The sequence below is a fragment of the Sinocyclocheilus rhinocerous genome, unplaced genomic scaffold (genome assembly GCF_001515625.1).
Source record: "Sinocyclocheilus rhinocerous isolate Xijiao unplaced genomic scaffold, SAMN03320098_v1.1 scaffold1687, whole genome shotgun sequence".
Lineage (NCBI taxonomy): Eukaryota > Metazoa > Chordata > Actinopteri > Cypriniformes > Cyprinidae > Sinocyclocheilus > Sinocyclocheilus rhinocerous.
In genome coordinates this window covers 431,466-448,018 of record NW_015660051.1, presented here as the reverse complement: position 1 = coordinate 448,018, position 16,553 = coordinate 431,466, and the positions used below count along the sequence as shown (strand labels likewise).

Below are 16,553 nucleotides of genomic sequence, written 5' to 3'. Positions count from 1 at the left end.
AATATTCCTTCAAATTTCGAGCGATGAAGATTAACACAATTTCAGAAAACTTTCTTTAAAATTTTGAATTTTGAACCATCTGCAGGTTTGTGATGTAATATAACAGGCAGAACTGCTACAAGCATCCATCCTCTGCTTTTTTGTAGGCAGGGAGGTGTAACGGAGCAGTACAGGAGGGATGAACGTCATGAATAAGTAAAGGGGAAAGTACAATGCCACTCTGATTTCATGGTCGCTCCCCATGTCCCAGTCTTCCTATCTTCCCAGGATGATCAAAACACATTCTAATTAACACCACCCTTGATGGAGGTGGATGGTAATGGATGAGACAGGAAAGTCGAGAGCTCCTCTGCCCAGAGGGAAGCTCGGCCTGGGGAGGCAGGCCATGACCGCTTCTGACCTTTACCTGGGCAACATATGTTTTACAGGCCAGCTGGCACAGAGATATTAAGGGATGCAATCATGTGTGTCTGGAAGCAGTGGCTAGTCAACATGGAATTGCTAGCACATATCTATCCAAACTGTTTTTTTTAAAGCAAAAACCAAGATTATGTTGCTGAGGTGCATAAAATATTTAACACATTATAAACAAAACCCCTTACGTGGCTCTGTGCTGCCAGGACAAATGAAGAATTGTCATCATGATTATCTTGAAGGAAAATGTCAGGTCAAATCAAAATTGACATCAAAATTGCATTCTACAACACCCCTTGAGCAATGGATAGATTGCATACAGTAAGAAACTGCACAAGACAGGAGGTGGAGAAAATAAATAAAACCAGACGGAGATAGTGAAAGCATGAAAGACAAATATTCTTCTGAATCACATTAACAGATTCAAGCAAATGCCAAATTGTGACTCAGCTTAAAGGATACACGGGATGATGCAATTATGAATGATTAGCAAACAGTTGCAGTTTCAATTTAAATTTGTCAAGACAGTATTCAGTATTAGCATAACAATGATGCTCTGCTGACCCACAGCCAGTTGACAGAACTGTTACATGCCCTATTTGGCCAATGCTGCATTGCTCTGCATCATGCAGTTGGTAAATGTTTGGTTTTCTCTGATATACTGAACATTGCTGCTGCAAATTGCACTGATTTAATCTTGTCACCAAGGTAATATTACCAAGCTGGCAAACATACTTAGGTTTTCTTGAAATGGCAATAATGACTTGTGACATCAGAATGTGTCATTTAGAATGCACTGAAAATTATAAACCAATCAGTAATATTTTGCAATGCCATCAATTTCCAGCTGTCATAGCTGTATAACTTCTAAGTTTATGTATGTGTGTATATGTTTACACACACACACACACACACACACACACACACACACATACATATATACACTTAGAAATACATAAACTTAGAAATTTATGATATTGATATTTCTGCCATGAAACACACAAACTAAAAATAAATACAAATTAAAAGTATAATTGTATGGTGAGGCAAATTAAAATGTTAGCATGGCAAATAGAAATCTGCTAGCAGGGGAAAACATTTTGACTTCCTTTCCCGGACTTTTTCTGTTCCATTATCTTTGTGGAGATTTGAAGGTTTGGGACTGAGGGAAAGGTATTCTGCAGTCACCAATCAAGGAAGAACTGAAGGGAGACAATAACTTTCTCAAGCAAATCAGGCAGAACTGATTGCTCTTTTCAATCAAGTATATTAAGAGTGCCAGTTTCAACATTTGTAGATGGATATGTGATTATTGAATGTGTGTGCGCAACCTTTTGGAACAGATCTTGATGCAACAGAAAGAAATCACCTGATTTGGTCTACACTCATGCGGGGCAAAGTACACTACCCATCTGTTCCAATATCTTTGTGGAGATTTGAGGTATTCTGCAGTCACCAATCAAGGAAGAACTGAAGGGAGACAATAACTTTCTCAAGCAAATCAGGCAGAACTGATTGCTCTTTTCAATCAAGTATATTAAGAGTGCCAGTTTCAACATTTGTAGATGGATATGTGATTATTGAATGTGTGTGCGCAACCTTTTGGAACAGATCTTGATGCAACAGGAAGAAATCACCTGATTTGGTCTACACTCATGCGGGGCAAAGTACACTACCCGAGCGCAGAGATCCGACAAGAACATGGGACATGTGTTGGGAAGCTTATCAGAACTACATGCATTAAGAGGACCATGAGAAGATCCTGGTGTATGATCAGAGTATCAGGGCTTTACACAAAGCTCAAACAGCAGAGATCAGCAGGGTGTAGAGCCGTGTGCTCCTGTGGGCACAGGCAGACTGGGACAGGATAGGGTTTGCAGTGCTCTTGTGTTCTGGTGTGCAACTCTGCCCGCCTAAAAAAAGCCGCTTTGATGGGGAGACAGGGATAAAGTGGAGAAAGTATTATTCTTAAGAGACAAAAATGCACTGTACTTTGTGAGAAATATGGAGTGAGAGACAAAAAAAGAGACGGAAAGCCCAAAGGTTAGCTCTGAGCAGCAGAGAGGAGGGTGAAAAAAAAGCAAGAACTTAAGAAAAGAGAGGTGGCAGGAACTACAGAACATGAGAGGTGGTGTCTAAATGTGGCTCAGGGTTAAGGTAAGCTGTGCTACTATGTAAAAAAAAAAAATAAAAAATCATGTTCTCTCGCCACTCTGACATGAACAGAAAGGTCTCGAAAAGATTATTAGCTAAATCTGAATTATTCATGCATGACTGCTTCAACACTTGACAGTCTTAAAATGCTATATATGATATATTTTTAAACAGTATTTAATTTTCAGCATTTGTTTGCCATTAAGCATAATTAGCTTTGATGTAACAGTCAAAAGTTAATATTTATAGTGTACAGTAATCAATTAACACATTGTGTAATACATAACTCATTGTGTTAACAATAAATAAAATAATAATTTCTATATAAATTCACACTTTAAAATAAATAAAGTTATATATATAAATAAAACAGTGACGTTCTTTAAAATATAATGCATAAAATTCATAGTAAGTATTAACAGTGGGGTGACATTTCTTGCTGTAAGATCCTCATAGAGCTGACACTGGCTTGCAGTGGCATTCACTCTAATGAACTAAATCAGAGCCACAAACTGCTTAACCGTCATTCCAAATTAGATAAAGACCATTTACAAAGAACCGAGTCTCTCTCAAATGTCTCTCTTCAAAGAATTAGGTTTGTGCGTTCATTCAGCCATCTACCTTGACAAAGATACAGCTGGTCTATTCAACAGTGACCGCATCCTTCACAACAAAGCACTAAATTACTTTTATTAGATTAGAAAAAGCAATTATGTAACTAACAAAGTAAATAAAGCTCAAGGGCTTCAACCAAACAGTTCCAAATGGAGTTAAAGACAAATTAGCTTATTGACAGGAGAAATTATGCCACTGCTGGGATATGCATGCCTGTATTTTTTTCCCCCTGACGGAGATGAACTGAGACAGACATTTCATGTGACAATAATACAGGAGATTATTGCATTCACTGAGGGTCTTCATTTCTAAATCTGTTCGAAATGAATGAGAGTTAAGAAACCAGATATTTAAATTCGCCGAAATCTCCCTCAGCATAGTGTGAAGCTCTAAAGCTCTTAATCACTGCAAGCCATAATAAGAATCCATTCCACAATGTCAGAATGGCTGTGTGAGACTCCGCCACCATCCATGCTAAGCTACCTCCCCATTTGGACTCTTAACCTTTCCTGTCGGCCATACTGTGAAGCATATGGGCCCCTTGCGCTTCATTATAGTTCCTTCATCAACCCTCAGAACTGCGCTACACCATTCTAATGAAACTTGTCTATTCATAGCTATGGAAACAGCTGGATTTACACATAGCAAAAGGATTAAGAAAGGCTCTTTGGCCATTAACTAGTTTTATTTCATTCTCTGCAAAAGCTCTAATTATAGTCTGCGGGGCCAATTGCGTCCAGTCTCCTGGGTTGATCTCTGTAACATTAGTTCATCTAATTCAAGCCATAAAAAGCCTCAAAGCTCATGGCTTAAAAGAAGACCACAGGAGAAAACCAATAAAGGATTCGTTGAACACCATAAAGCAGTGTGATTTAGATAGACGGAGTGACGTATAGATGAGGGTAAATATCTCAAGGTCACACATGACAGAGCCCCATATTTTTCCGAAGGACGCAGCTGATATCTACCAATCAGGGGTGATAATGTCTTCACAAACCAAAGCTGGTTGTTCAATTAGTCAGGTTTAACACATTTAAAGGAAATTATTTTTGATTAAACATGATAACAGCTTATGGGTGGGAAGACATAAAAGGATAGACTTCTGGATCAAAATAAAGGGCATCTTTATCTAGTCTGAAACAAACATGCAGCTAAACTGAATTACATAGCATTATCACCAAGCCTTCCAAATGGACACTAATAATGCCATCACAAACCTGCCAGGAAATTAAGTCATTTTACTGAAATATTACATTGTGCCTTAGCAGTAAGCAGACTGAAAAGGTTGAATTCCTGATAAAAATAAAAAAAGATCACTTTAATTTCTATCAACAAGAACTTTCTGAGCTGAATGGACACTCTATATTTAATTAAAGTACAGATATTGTAGCGGACATTATGAACTTTGCTGTTTAAAAAATAAATAAAAATCACGAAAAAAAATCCTTTGTTCTAACACTGATTTGTATGCATATTTATGGGGAGTAAAAAACAAATAACCTCATCAACTCCTATGACTCACAGTAATATTCATTATGTCAAGCACTGCGACAGTATTAGTGTGCTGATATAACAGGAGGTTTACTCACAGTCTCGTAATATGCTACACAATACTGCTAAGACCATAAATGCAAATGTAATCAGACAAATAAACCATAATAGTTATTTAAAACGATTATATTGTGCTCCACTTAAGAAATCCTGTAAAAGTAAGCATATCCATCTTCTTACGCTTGCTGGCACATTCAACATGCTCAAGTTCATCAGGGAACTTCAGGATCTCAGGATACTTCTCTTCACATTTCTCGGCCAGAAAGTGCAGAAGAGTTGTATTCTGGTCAGTCGACTTGGTGTCACGAAGCTGCAGAGAAAAGATTCAGAAATGAGTCATGAAATTGCATCGAGTTAATATAGTAATTTTAATGATGAAACATTTAAGCAAACTAGAACTTTGAATAAACTGTGCATGTACATAAACAGATACTTATATATTTATTCAGCTAATTCAAACACACAAGAAGACAAAAAGAAAACAAATTGCATGTTAGTGTTAGATAGGTTGACCGATAGATAGAACAATAGGTAGAATTACAAATAGAATGATGATTAGACAGTTAGAATGATACAACGATAGGTAGGTAGCAAGATAGAACGATATACGAAACAGTGGAATGATGAAATGACTTATAGTTCCGTCATCAACCCTCAGAACTGCTTTGCACCATTCTAATGAAACTTGTCTATTCATAGCTATGGAAACAGCTGGATTTACACATAGCAAAAGGATTAAGAAAGGCTCTTTGGCCATTAACTAGTTTTATTTCATTCTCTGCAAAAGCTCTAATTATAGTCTGCGGGGCCAATTGCGTCCAGTCTCCTGGGTTGATCTCTGTAACATTAGTTCATCTAATTCAAGCCATAAAAAGCCTCAAAGCTCATGGCTTAAAAGAAGACCACAGGAGAAAACCAATAAAGGATTCGTTGAACACCATAAAGCAGTGTGATTTAGATAGACGGAGTGACGTATAGATGAGGGTAAATATCTCAAGGTCACACATGACAGAGCCCCATATTTTTCCGAAGGACGCAGCTGATATCTACCAATCAGGGGTGATAATGTCTTCACAAACCAAAGCTGGTTGTTCAATTAGTCAGGTTTAACACATTTAAAGGAAATTATTTTTGATTAAACATGATAACAGCTTATGGGTGGGAAGACATAAAAGGATAGACTTCTGGATCAAAATAAAGGGCATCTTTATCTAGTCTGAAACAAACATGCAGCTAAACTGAATTACATAGCATTATCACCAAGCCTTCCAAATGGACACTAATAATGCCATCACAAACCTGCCAGGAAATTAAGTCATTTTACTGAAATATTACATTGTGCCTTAGCAGTAAGCAGACTGAAAAGGTTGAATTCCTGATAAAAATAAAAAAAGATCACTTTAATTTCTATCAACAAGAACTTTCTGAGCTGAATGGACACTCTATATTTAACTGAAGTACAGATATTGTAGCGGACATTATGAACTTTGCTGTTTAAAAAAAAAATAAAAATCACCAAAAAAAATCCTTTGTTCTAACACTGATTTGTATGCATATTTATGGGGAGTAAAAAACAAATAACCTCATCAACTCCTATGACTCACAGTAATAATCATTATGTCAAGCACTGCGACAGTATTAGTGTGCTGATATAACAGGAGGTTTACTCACAGTCTCGTAATATGCTACACAATACTGCTAAGACCATAAATGCAAATGTAATCAGACAAATAAACCATAATAGTTATTTAAAACGATTATATTGTGCTCCACTTAAGAAATCCTGTAAAAGTAAGCATATCCATCTTCTTACGCTTGCTGGCACATTCAACATGCTCAAGTTCATCAGGGAACTTCAGGATCTCAGGATACTTCTCTTCACATTTCTCGGCCAGAAAGTGCAGAAGAGTTGTATTCTGGTCAGTCGACTTGGTGTCACGAAGCTGCAGAGAAAAGATTCAGAAATGAGTCATGAAATTGCATCGAGTTAATATAGTAATTTTAATGATGAAACATTTAAGCAAACTAGAACTTTGAATAAACTGTGCATGTACATAAACAGATACTTATATATTTATTCAGCTAATTCAAACACACAAGAAGACAAAAAGAAAACAAATTGCATGTTAGTGTTAGATAGGTTGACCGATAGATAGAACAATAGGTAGAATTACAAATAGAATGATGATTAGACAGTTAGAATGATACAACGATAGGTAGGTAGCAAGATAGAACGATATACGAAACAGTGGAATGATGAAATGACAAAACAATAGAGACAGACAGAGTGACAGAGAGACAGACAGACAGGGACAGACAGCATATTTCAGCAGAATGAAGGCATGTTCTATCCACAGAGCAACATGTGTTCAGCTGGGTCTAACCAGGATCACATCATAAATTTATGCATCGACAGCACTTCAAGGTATTTGTGCAGAAAACTGACAAATAGGTGTCAATAAAGTTGAAATTGGTTGGAGCAGAGTGCACAGAGGCATATTTCCCCCGTTTACTTATTTACCACGTTTAATTTGAAAAGCAGCTTTCTCCCCCAAACCACAACCGTTCTTTGTACAAGATTAAGGTGACATGAAAGAAATGAAATATTTAGATCAATACACACCGCTCACATTCGTGCTGCGGGCTGCTGTATTTTACGCAATAAAATGTCTGAATTTCATCTTAACATCAATCCATATCAAGGATCAGATAAACTGGACCAGAGTTAAACAACCAACACTAACCAATGTAGTTAAATAAAATTAATCTGCTCCACAGAAATCAAACCCTTTTGATTAGAACACCACAGCTTTAAGCTTAAAACATTTAAAACACACCTATCTTGGAAGAAACCGATGAAAAAAGGCACACGTTGTTTTTATAAAGCAAGAACCAAGTTCCCTTGGTGACATAAATCTGTTGCTTGAGAACTAGAGACATGATAAACCAAACATGGAGCGGTGTTGCTCTTGCTCTCCCTCTCTTCTCCATTTGGAGGGCCATGGCTGCAGGCCCACATTAAGCAGTGCACTGGGGCTGGGTGACCTCTTCACCCTCTCAGACTCAAACAGATTGTTTGCTGTCAAGCCTAGACTCCAGGAAGGCTGCTTTCGCACAGAAGATGGCTGCTGAGTCCTGCAGCAGAGCAAAATGAATCCTCAAGCTGGATGGACTGCACAGCAGATGTGATATTAACCTTTACACAAACTGATGGCAAACTTGCGACAGCTGGCACATTTCCCCACTACACATAATGTCTCCCATAGATTTTCTCTTCCAAAATGTCTCAGCGGATAGAGAGGTGAGGAATTGGTTTTCTGCTGGAAAAATGTGGCAGGTACAATGAGGTAAATTAATAAATGGATGCAGGCTTTTACCTCTTCTCTCTTCATAAATCGTATTGGGTGTGTTTGTCTTAAACAAATGCGACAGGAGCATCGGACCAAATGTAATATAAAATCAAAAGAAAACAAATATCAGACATTACTATAACACCAATCACATGTGTGATTATTTAAAGGCGATGTGATGGAAAACAGGAACGGCTTTCCTCTTCTGAAATAGATGGCTTTTCACAATGCAAAGATTCCCCAGTCCATGCAGACTATTTATAAAAACTGTCAAAATATATAACATATACATATATTTCTAAATTAGTTATTTTTACGTTTTAAAAAAACTGTTTAATTAAATAATACCCCCAAAAAAGTTGTGGTAGCTTTTCAAAATAAAATAAAACGAGTAAAGACTATATAGAAATACTTACAGGGTATGATCAGAAATCAAAAATTAAAAATCTGTAATAATCTGTTCATCCAAAGAGAATATTTCATAATCCCACGAATCATCTAAGAGCTTGCCGGATTGAGAAGTGCTTACAGTTTTGTTTGTAAAAGTAAGGGTGGAAAACTGTCATGTAAATCTAAACTGTTTTTTGTGCAATAAACCTTGACTAACACCTACACACCTGACCATCAGGCTGTCAACGTTGACGGAACCTCTCGCTGGCCAGCTGCTGGGTCGTGAGTGGATGCTGATGTTTTATTTAATAGCAGGCAGAGATGAGATTAGCCTCCTCTGCCGAACAGCTGACAGGAGAGTCTCTCTCTCCCCTGCTGCATTCCATTCGGCCCATCCAGCGTACGTGGCCCGTCTTCCCTAATGATCTGGGATTAGTTAAATGATATGCACACCAAAGGATTCATTTATCATTTTGATATGCAAACAAAGGACATATATTAATCTAAGCACATCGTGACGTATAATTACCTATTCAAAGAGGTCTCAGAGATCAATAAAGCTTTTAGCCCTTCAAGGCCTTTGTATCCTTTTCAAAGAGAGAAAGCCTTCCTGAGATTATAAAGCAATTGTTTCCAGGTAGGATGAATTGCTGAGAGCTCAAACTGGAGGAGTCACAATTGATTAGTCCATTAGGAAAGCCTAATTTAGCCCCTTGCTTTATAGCCCGTTTAGTGGTATTTATCTATTTATCAGAGAGCATGACTGCACACTTTTCCACACTGGCCACACTAGAGGAATCCTAGCAAATAATCCAGCAAATAATCTGTGAATTATTATCAGAATTTGAGAGTGTTTTCATTTGAAAATGCCACTGTGTTCCAGCACCCATTAGATAAATCGCTTCCAATTTCTCCCTGAGAGATTGGCAATAAATGAGAGCAGACATAGAGACATGCCTCAGCTGCAATCTCCAAAATAATACAACACACGCAGCACCTCACAGTCTCGCTGCTAAAGATGGAGCAAGGAAAACAAATGAAAAACAAAACACAACATAAAACCAGATCCTAAATGCTGGTTTATTTTCTTCTGGAATGACCCTTTCTTCTATGCAGCTGGCTGTCTAAAATCAATATTGGTTTACAAGGATTGGAACAAAAAACAGAGCACGGGAAAACAGCAAGAAATCTAAGCAAACAAACACGGAGATCTTTCTTTTCACTTTAACCCAAGACCGAACCCATGCGGCGATCGCACACCCTCCGTGAGGAGCGCAACGTTTGCTGCTGTTGCTGTGGAAGCTGTTGTTTTGTGCGCATTAGTAACGCTCCTCTGACTGGCCGTGTGTGCACATTCACAATAAATATGGGCTGAATTTAAAGTCAGTGCCTTTGCAAATGATCTCCAGTTTGATCTACCGACACCTTCCTACGTGTGAATTAAAAACACAAGCGATAGTTGAAAGTAATTGTGAATACTCCGGTGCAGATATCAAAACAGGACCAGTTACTTTTGCACTGCCGACATTGCTTCCGAATCCTAATGTTGTTTTCTTTATTTAAACAAAATTAAGTTTTGCACCCGCTCAGCCACAGGGTGTTTACCAAACAGCCAGCACTGAGCCGCTAAAGCGCAGAACAGCGACAGAGCAGGCGGAGAGATAATGCACTTTAAAGGCTTTGCCATCCGACGCTGACGACCTCAGCATGCGTACTGCATGCCTGCCTCCTCTGATTTCCACAGCTATCAGAGAAAACAAGCCTCGCACAGTCTATGTCTTTTAAAATGAAAAAAAAAACTCAACCTTAGAAAAAAAAGAAAACACTTCCTTCAAACTTGCTACACGTTAACTACTTTGTGCTAGTTTTCTTTTATTTCTATTTGAAGCTGTATATTATACCATAATGATGGTAAATTTTCAATGTCTTCATGATGCCACCATCAGGTTAAAACTGATAAGCCTGATCCAGTATTTTAGTATCAGCTATTATTATAGTTTTTTTTATTAATATTTTGAAACAGTTTATTATTTTTATATTTCATTTTTATTTTAATTTCATGTTTTAATAATTTTGTTGTTCTGTCATTTTTAGTAGTTAATTAATTTCTATTTATCAAAAGTAACATTTTTTGTTATTTTAGTACATCAATTAAAAATGAGAAATGTTGCAAATTAGCTGAAATATGTACACACTCACATACACGCACTGACAAAATACTTTTTTCAGTTAACACTTGTTTTATTTGATCTTTTTATAGTTTTAGTTTGTTTTAGTTCTAGTCAACTAATAACCCTGGTTTAATCTGGGTTATTATATCAGTAGCACATTAAACAGTTCATAATCGAAAATAATTTTGTCTTTATTTTTGTATTATTTTTTTCTATTTCAGTCAACAGAAATCAGAAAAGGAAAATATTTATTTGTAATTTACACTAATTATTACATTAATAATTTGCATAAAAAAACCATCTGTGCAGAACTGTTTCCTTCTTTTAGCACAGCCAGAAAATGTTTGTGTTGCTAAGAAAATGCAAGAAAATCTTGACAAGAATATATTTCTCAAGTTATTAAACAACATTTTTCATGCCTGAAACTGGAACACTTAAAATAAAAGGAGCTTCTTTTTAGGAGGACATTTTTACTACATCATGACAAATGTAACTTCCAGACTGATGCTGGGTATGTATCTGGGGGGAAAAAATGAAATACAGTTTCAGGCTCATCATCAACCTCTGCAAAGAAATTGATTTTTTATTTTATTTTTTTTAGTTACATTAGTTATTTATATCTCAAGTCATTAACGTGAATTACTGACCTCTTGGGTGCTCACTGCTCCAATGTATATTGCTGTTTTGCACCTTAAAACTGTGCAATATGACAGACCTCCAGTGATGTTGAAAGATTTAAGTGGCAGTTATTATTGCCAGACTTTCAGTGCTAATCACATCAGCCTAATGGCCAGTGAAGGGAATACCAAATGAGGGCGAATATGTAATGACTGCCGCGAAATCTGAGCCTGCAATAATTGACATGGACATGCGAGGAACATTATATTGGTCTCATTTTCAATGGACATGTAATAGCAAGGTTCATTTCACGAGAGCCCGAATAATGTCCTGAAAATTACCAGCAATCCAACCACAAGGGTTTCCGTGAATGGCATGTTCAATTGATGCTCAATATTTCTGTGAATAACATGTTTAAAGATTCAGATATGTATTGGCTTCAGCTGGACCTCTTGTCTTCATAATTTGAGAATAAAGACACCTCAATGGCAATTGTTGCTATGGACAATGGCTTTTCTACCTCCCGTGGAGCAAAAGAGCTCACTGTGGATTATAACAAGGTTGGCAAGAGTAACTTCTGCAACAGTCTGCCAGTTTAAACCACTGCCACTGTTTGAAACCATGTGACAAGTACCACACAAAAGAAATGCATGGGAATAAATGACAGGGGCATGTTAAATCAATCTCATGTGAAGAACTACCAAGGGATGGGTGGGTTGGAACGGGAATAGAGAGGGAGGGCAAGCGTGAGCGTCTGCCGGTGTCTCCACGTCAGTGCACCGGCAACTTGTTCCGTAATCATTCCCCACTGTGACTGCACTGCTGCTGGAGACGCATGCCGAGAGAGCTAATTAGCACGGCCCTCCACACTGTGTCCGTTCCCCCTCACACACCCCGCAGCCAAGCTTCCCCACATCCCTTTCACACGTGTGAGGATGCAGCACACTCACACTTTCATTAGATGGGGATCAATCATCTGCTCACATTGGGTAATCACAATTTAATTTCATGCATTTCAAATTTTAATTTGTTTATTATTATGCCCCAAACTGTCATTACAGAAAGCCACTACTGTGCATGTTTGTTTTCATCTGCCAAGTAAGATCAGCACTATGCAGAGGGAAAGAGATGAAATATCTGGGTACTTTCTCCATGCCGTGAAGGAGCAGACATCTGAGGTCTAAGATTCGTACGATTCAGCTCATGGAAAATGACATGAACAAATGATCTGTGCCAAAACATAGTGAGCTGCCTACAGAAGCAGTATATTAAGACACAATCACAGGAACGCTTCTGACGCAAAGTGACCCAGAAGGTAGGCAACTTAATTATACTGCCTACAAAGATACTCTTTTTGGATAAATAGAAAGAAATGTTGATTATGAGTACTGTAAGTATTAAAGTATTCATTTTATTAAAAAAGAATTAATTTACACATATGTGTGTGCCATGGATTTTTGCACTTATTAGAGTATCATGCCTTTACCTTAGCAACATACTAACATCAAACTACTGAAATTATTTGTGAGTTGTGTGCCACAAAAAGTCGCTACCTATGTGGTGTGTTTTATCCAGAAATTTATGCGGATCCATGACAGGATACTGCCTTAACACCCATTAACATCAAGAACAGTTTCTTTAAATATAACTATAAGGATAACTATATAAGCCTCCACACCAACATACAATAACAACCTGTTTATTATTACACTTTGCATTATTATAAGTGTGAGCTGAAGTCTGTCGCTTTAAATGCTCGAGCTCTTTGAAGTCAGGTGGATTCTGACTGGCTGTCAATGTTTCAACCGTTCATCCGATGAAAAAAAAAAAACAAAAAAAAAAAACATTCGGAAAGTGATTTCAACAAAATCATTCCTCTCTGTCTTTACTGTTATATCCGTGTTGTGGACTTCCCTATTCCCATAGAATTAGAATTAATATTAAAACGCTATAATTGCAGTTACTCTATAGTTCGCATCCAGCTCTTTAGGTTCTGAAAAAAGCGTGTGTATTTTTTATATCCTGTAAGACAGAGAGGGTGAATAAGAGAAAAATAGAGGGCAAAAAATGGAAGAAGCATTGACCCTTTAAGAGGTGAAACACATAGGTTTAAGGTGATTAACCAGTCATTAATTTTATCTGACACAAACTGTGAGCTGATTAGCACTGTGAGGTGAAATCTATTGACATAATAGAAGCAGAGCAGAGGGTGGGCAGATTTGCAGCCAACAATTCTGCAAACAGTGGACAACACAGTATGGAGTCCCGTTGAGAGAAAGGGAGAAAGAGAGAGAGATTTCTATCAAATTAGTGAAGCAGACATTCTTTGGCACGTACCACATCAGTTGTGTCAGCTTCTCTGGTAATCTTGTTTGAAATTGAATAATCTAATTTACTTTAAGTTATGATGTTCCACTAATTTTCCAGTCAAGGCACTTCCATTTTGTTACTCCCATGCCTCTTTCCTCTTGTTCTTCTGTGTCTCTGTGATTACGCGGATGTTCGTTACTTTTCCACAGAGTCCAGACATTGATGCTGCCAGTGAGGCTTGTTGTGTTACCTCTTGGCCACCCGTTTCTGTCATAAGTCTGGACTTGGATTGCCAATAAGAAAGCCTAGGCGACCGATTTGAAAATGTCATTTACAAGCACAGCCCACACTGTTAAGCATGGTGAGTCATAGCCTTCGAAATATTCATTGTGTTAAAGCTATTACATTCCTAACTGAATTGTTCCCTCACTGTGATAATGCAAAGGGGCTTTTCTGTACTGATACTATAATTTGAATTCAGCCAATGTTTCAGAAGAATCTCTTTATGAGGATACTGTCAAAGATACTGTTTAAAATTGGTTATTTTTCCATAGAGGCACAATGTCAGTGTGTCTGAAGGTGCTCAGTCATTTAAAACTGTACTCTTAACAAATATATAAAGAGGGAAAGTGATAGAGAAATAGAGAAAGATGGCCTGTCTACTTAGTATACTTGAACGTACCCAATCCACCCATTTCAATATTCGTTGAAGCATGTTGAGGAGTTCCACAGAATAACAATCAACCTCCATCGAGACATTCGAAAGATATAAATCCTCAAGAACAATTAGCTAATAACAGACATGAGAGACAACGGGGACCAAGAAATCTCAGACCACCTAAAGGACTGTCATCTCTGATTGCTCAATTACACATTTTGCCAAAGAACCTCCAGTTTACAGGCATTGATTGTGCATAGATATACGCAGCAGTAATTTGTGATTTTTTTAGTCAAGGAAACTATGGGAAAGTCACACTTCAGCACACAGCAGCTGAGGGGAATGGCAGAACAAAGAGATATCGAGACGCTGCTGGCGACTGGCGTATTTTTCCTACCAATGGCAGACAGCCTGGACTGGAACGGTAGCCAATAGACTAATCTAAAAGCTCAGAGCCTGCCATGAGGCAAGTTTGCTTAGTAAGAATGACAAGTGAAAATCAGAGAGCCCCAGGCTACACCTCTGGCAGTTTTGGGGTGGGGAGTGAGGTAGCTCAGGAAGTTCATTTGTCCGTAAGCTCACCATCCATGCCAGATCTGTGAGAAAGACAACCGGCACTGGGAGAATCTCTAACAAGCTGAGAAATTAACATATATGAGGGAGAACAGAGTTCTTCTCAACCTAGTATATTTCACTTTCTTCTCTTCAATCTACAAGTTGCCAACATACAGACTGAAACTACAAAGCAGTGCCAACTGAAGACATCCGATGTGTTGTGGAAAGATTAAAAAACACTTTAAAAAAAAAGTCAAAATAAAGGTTCACTCTTTATAAACTCTTCTGACATCTCTCCTGGAAAGTATCATGCTTAAACAACCCCAAAAGCAACGAGCAAATCCAGATTTAATGAATATTATCTGTAATTTAACACCTTTTCATGCTTGTAGCTTTGAAAGGGGTTTTGCTGTGGAGTAAGCCTTTTCCCACATGGTTGATTTCATTTGAAGTTGCCATAATCTTTGTGTGCATTCCTCTGAGTCTACCTTTCCTGAAATATGTCAAATGTTCACTACAGAAGTTACTTTTTTGAAAAGTATATGACAGGGAGTCAAGAATCCACAACAGAAGGTTACTTTCTACAGTCACACATACTTCTGTAAGATTAAAGTTAACTGAAGCTTAAAAGAACTAAATGCCTTGTGTGTCTCTGAGAGATGATGGTCAAAGCTACTGGATCTCCATAGATGAAAACACGTTTCACCCATGCCCAAAAAAAACCAGACATGGAGCAGGCTCTGTTCAAAATTTGTACTTGATATACTGTCTCAAAAAGTGCATGTAACCACATATCTAGTATTTAGGGGGATCACATTTTTAAGAGATGTAATTAAAAACAATCCAGATATGATGCTGGATGACATATAAAAGGGCTGTCATTTTAGTGCATTCATTTAATTAATTAGTTAAGGACAAATAATTATATATTTTATATTTTATAATATTTTAGCTACAATATTCTCTGTTTTTGCACAATTTTGCCAACAAAAATATTACCAACAAAGCCACAGCAGAACAAGTATCCAAGTATCACTTCGATTTGCCATAATGTTTTGCTTTATTTATTATATTAATAATACGCTTAATGGAATGTTAAGAATATGACAAAACATAACATACAATTAATAAGGATAGAAAATCTTTGCCTCTATAAAGGTAAAAATAATGCACCAGTAAATCAGTTTAAGGGGGCAAATAATGTCCTTTAATAGAAAAGGTGTGACTGCTGTGGAAGAGAGGGGGTACACAGAAGAATGTTAAATGCCCCAGGGGGTACGCCGCTGTAAAAAGTTTGAGAACCACTGAATTAGATTAATTAATCGCCACATTATGCAATTATTAGATTAAACATTTTAATCGATTGACAGCCCTTTACAAAACAACAGGTTTAAATCTAGCACAGTTTATATATTTTCAATTAATACATTATGTCTGAGTATAGTGACTTCTGTGATTAGAACTGCAGGAATCAGTTGACGGTTTACTAGTGCCTAAAAATTGACAGAGCAGTGTTTGTCTAATAAGCAGTGAGAAAAGCAAGCTTCTGGCAGTGGTGGCAGTGACTATAGTTGGCTGTTTCTTTAACAACATCAGGGCCCGTATTCACAAAACATTTTATCTTACCACTAAGAGTTCTCCTAAATAGCAGTAAAAGTTTTTAGCTAAGAGTTTTCTCTTAAAACCAATTCACAAAACTGCTGAGACAAACCTTTACTAAGGAATAGAGAGAAGCCTTAAGCTAAGAGTAAGGGCGGGGTTGACCTC

The 16,553-nt window shown here is 37.5% G+C and overlaps 1 protein-coding gene across 1 annotated transcript in view; it reads right to left on the bottom strand.

Moving 5' to 3' along the window:
- The window catches only part of LOC107724831 (protein diaphanous homolog 2-like), a 471,924-nt gene that overhangs the window by 141,177 nt on the left and 314,194 nt on the right, over nt 1–16,553 (bottom strand). Inside the window, exon 26 of the mRNA XM_016533907.1 lies at nt 6,548–6,677. Coding sequence (XP_016389393.1) covers nt 6,548–6,677 — 130 coding nt within the window. The remainder of the gene's footprint in view (nt 1–6,547; nt 6,678–16,553) is intronic.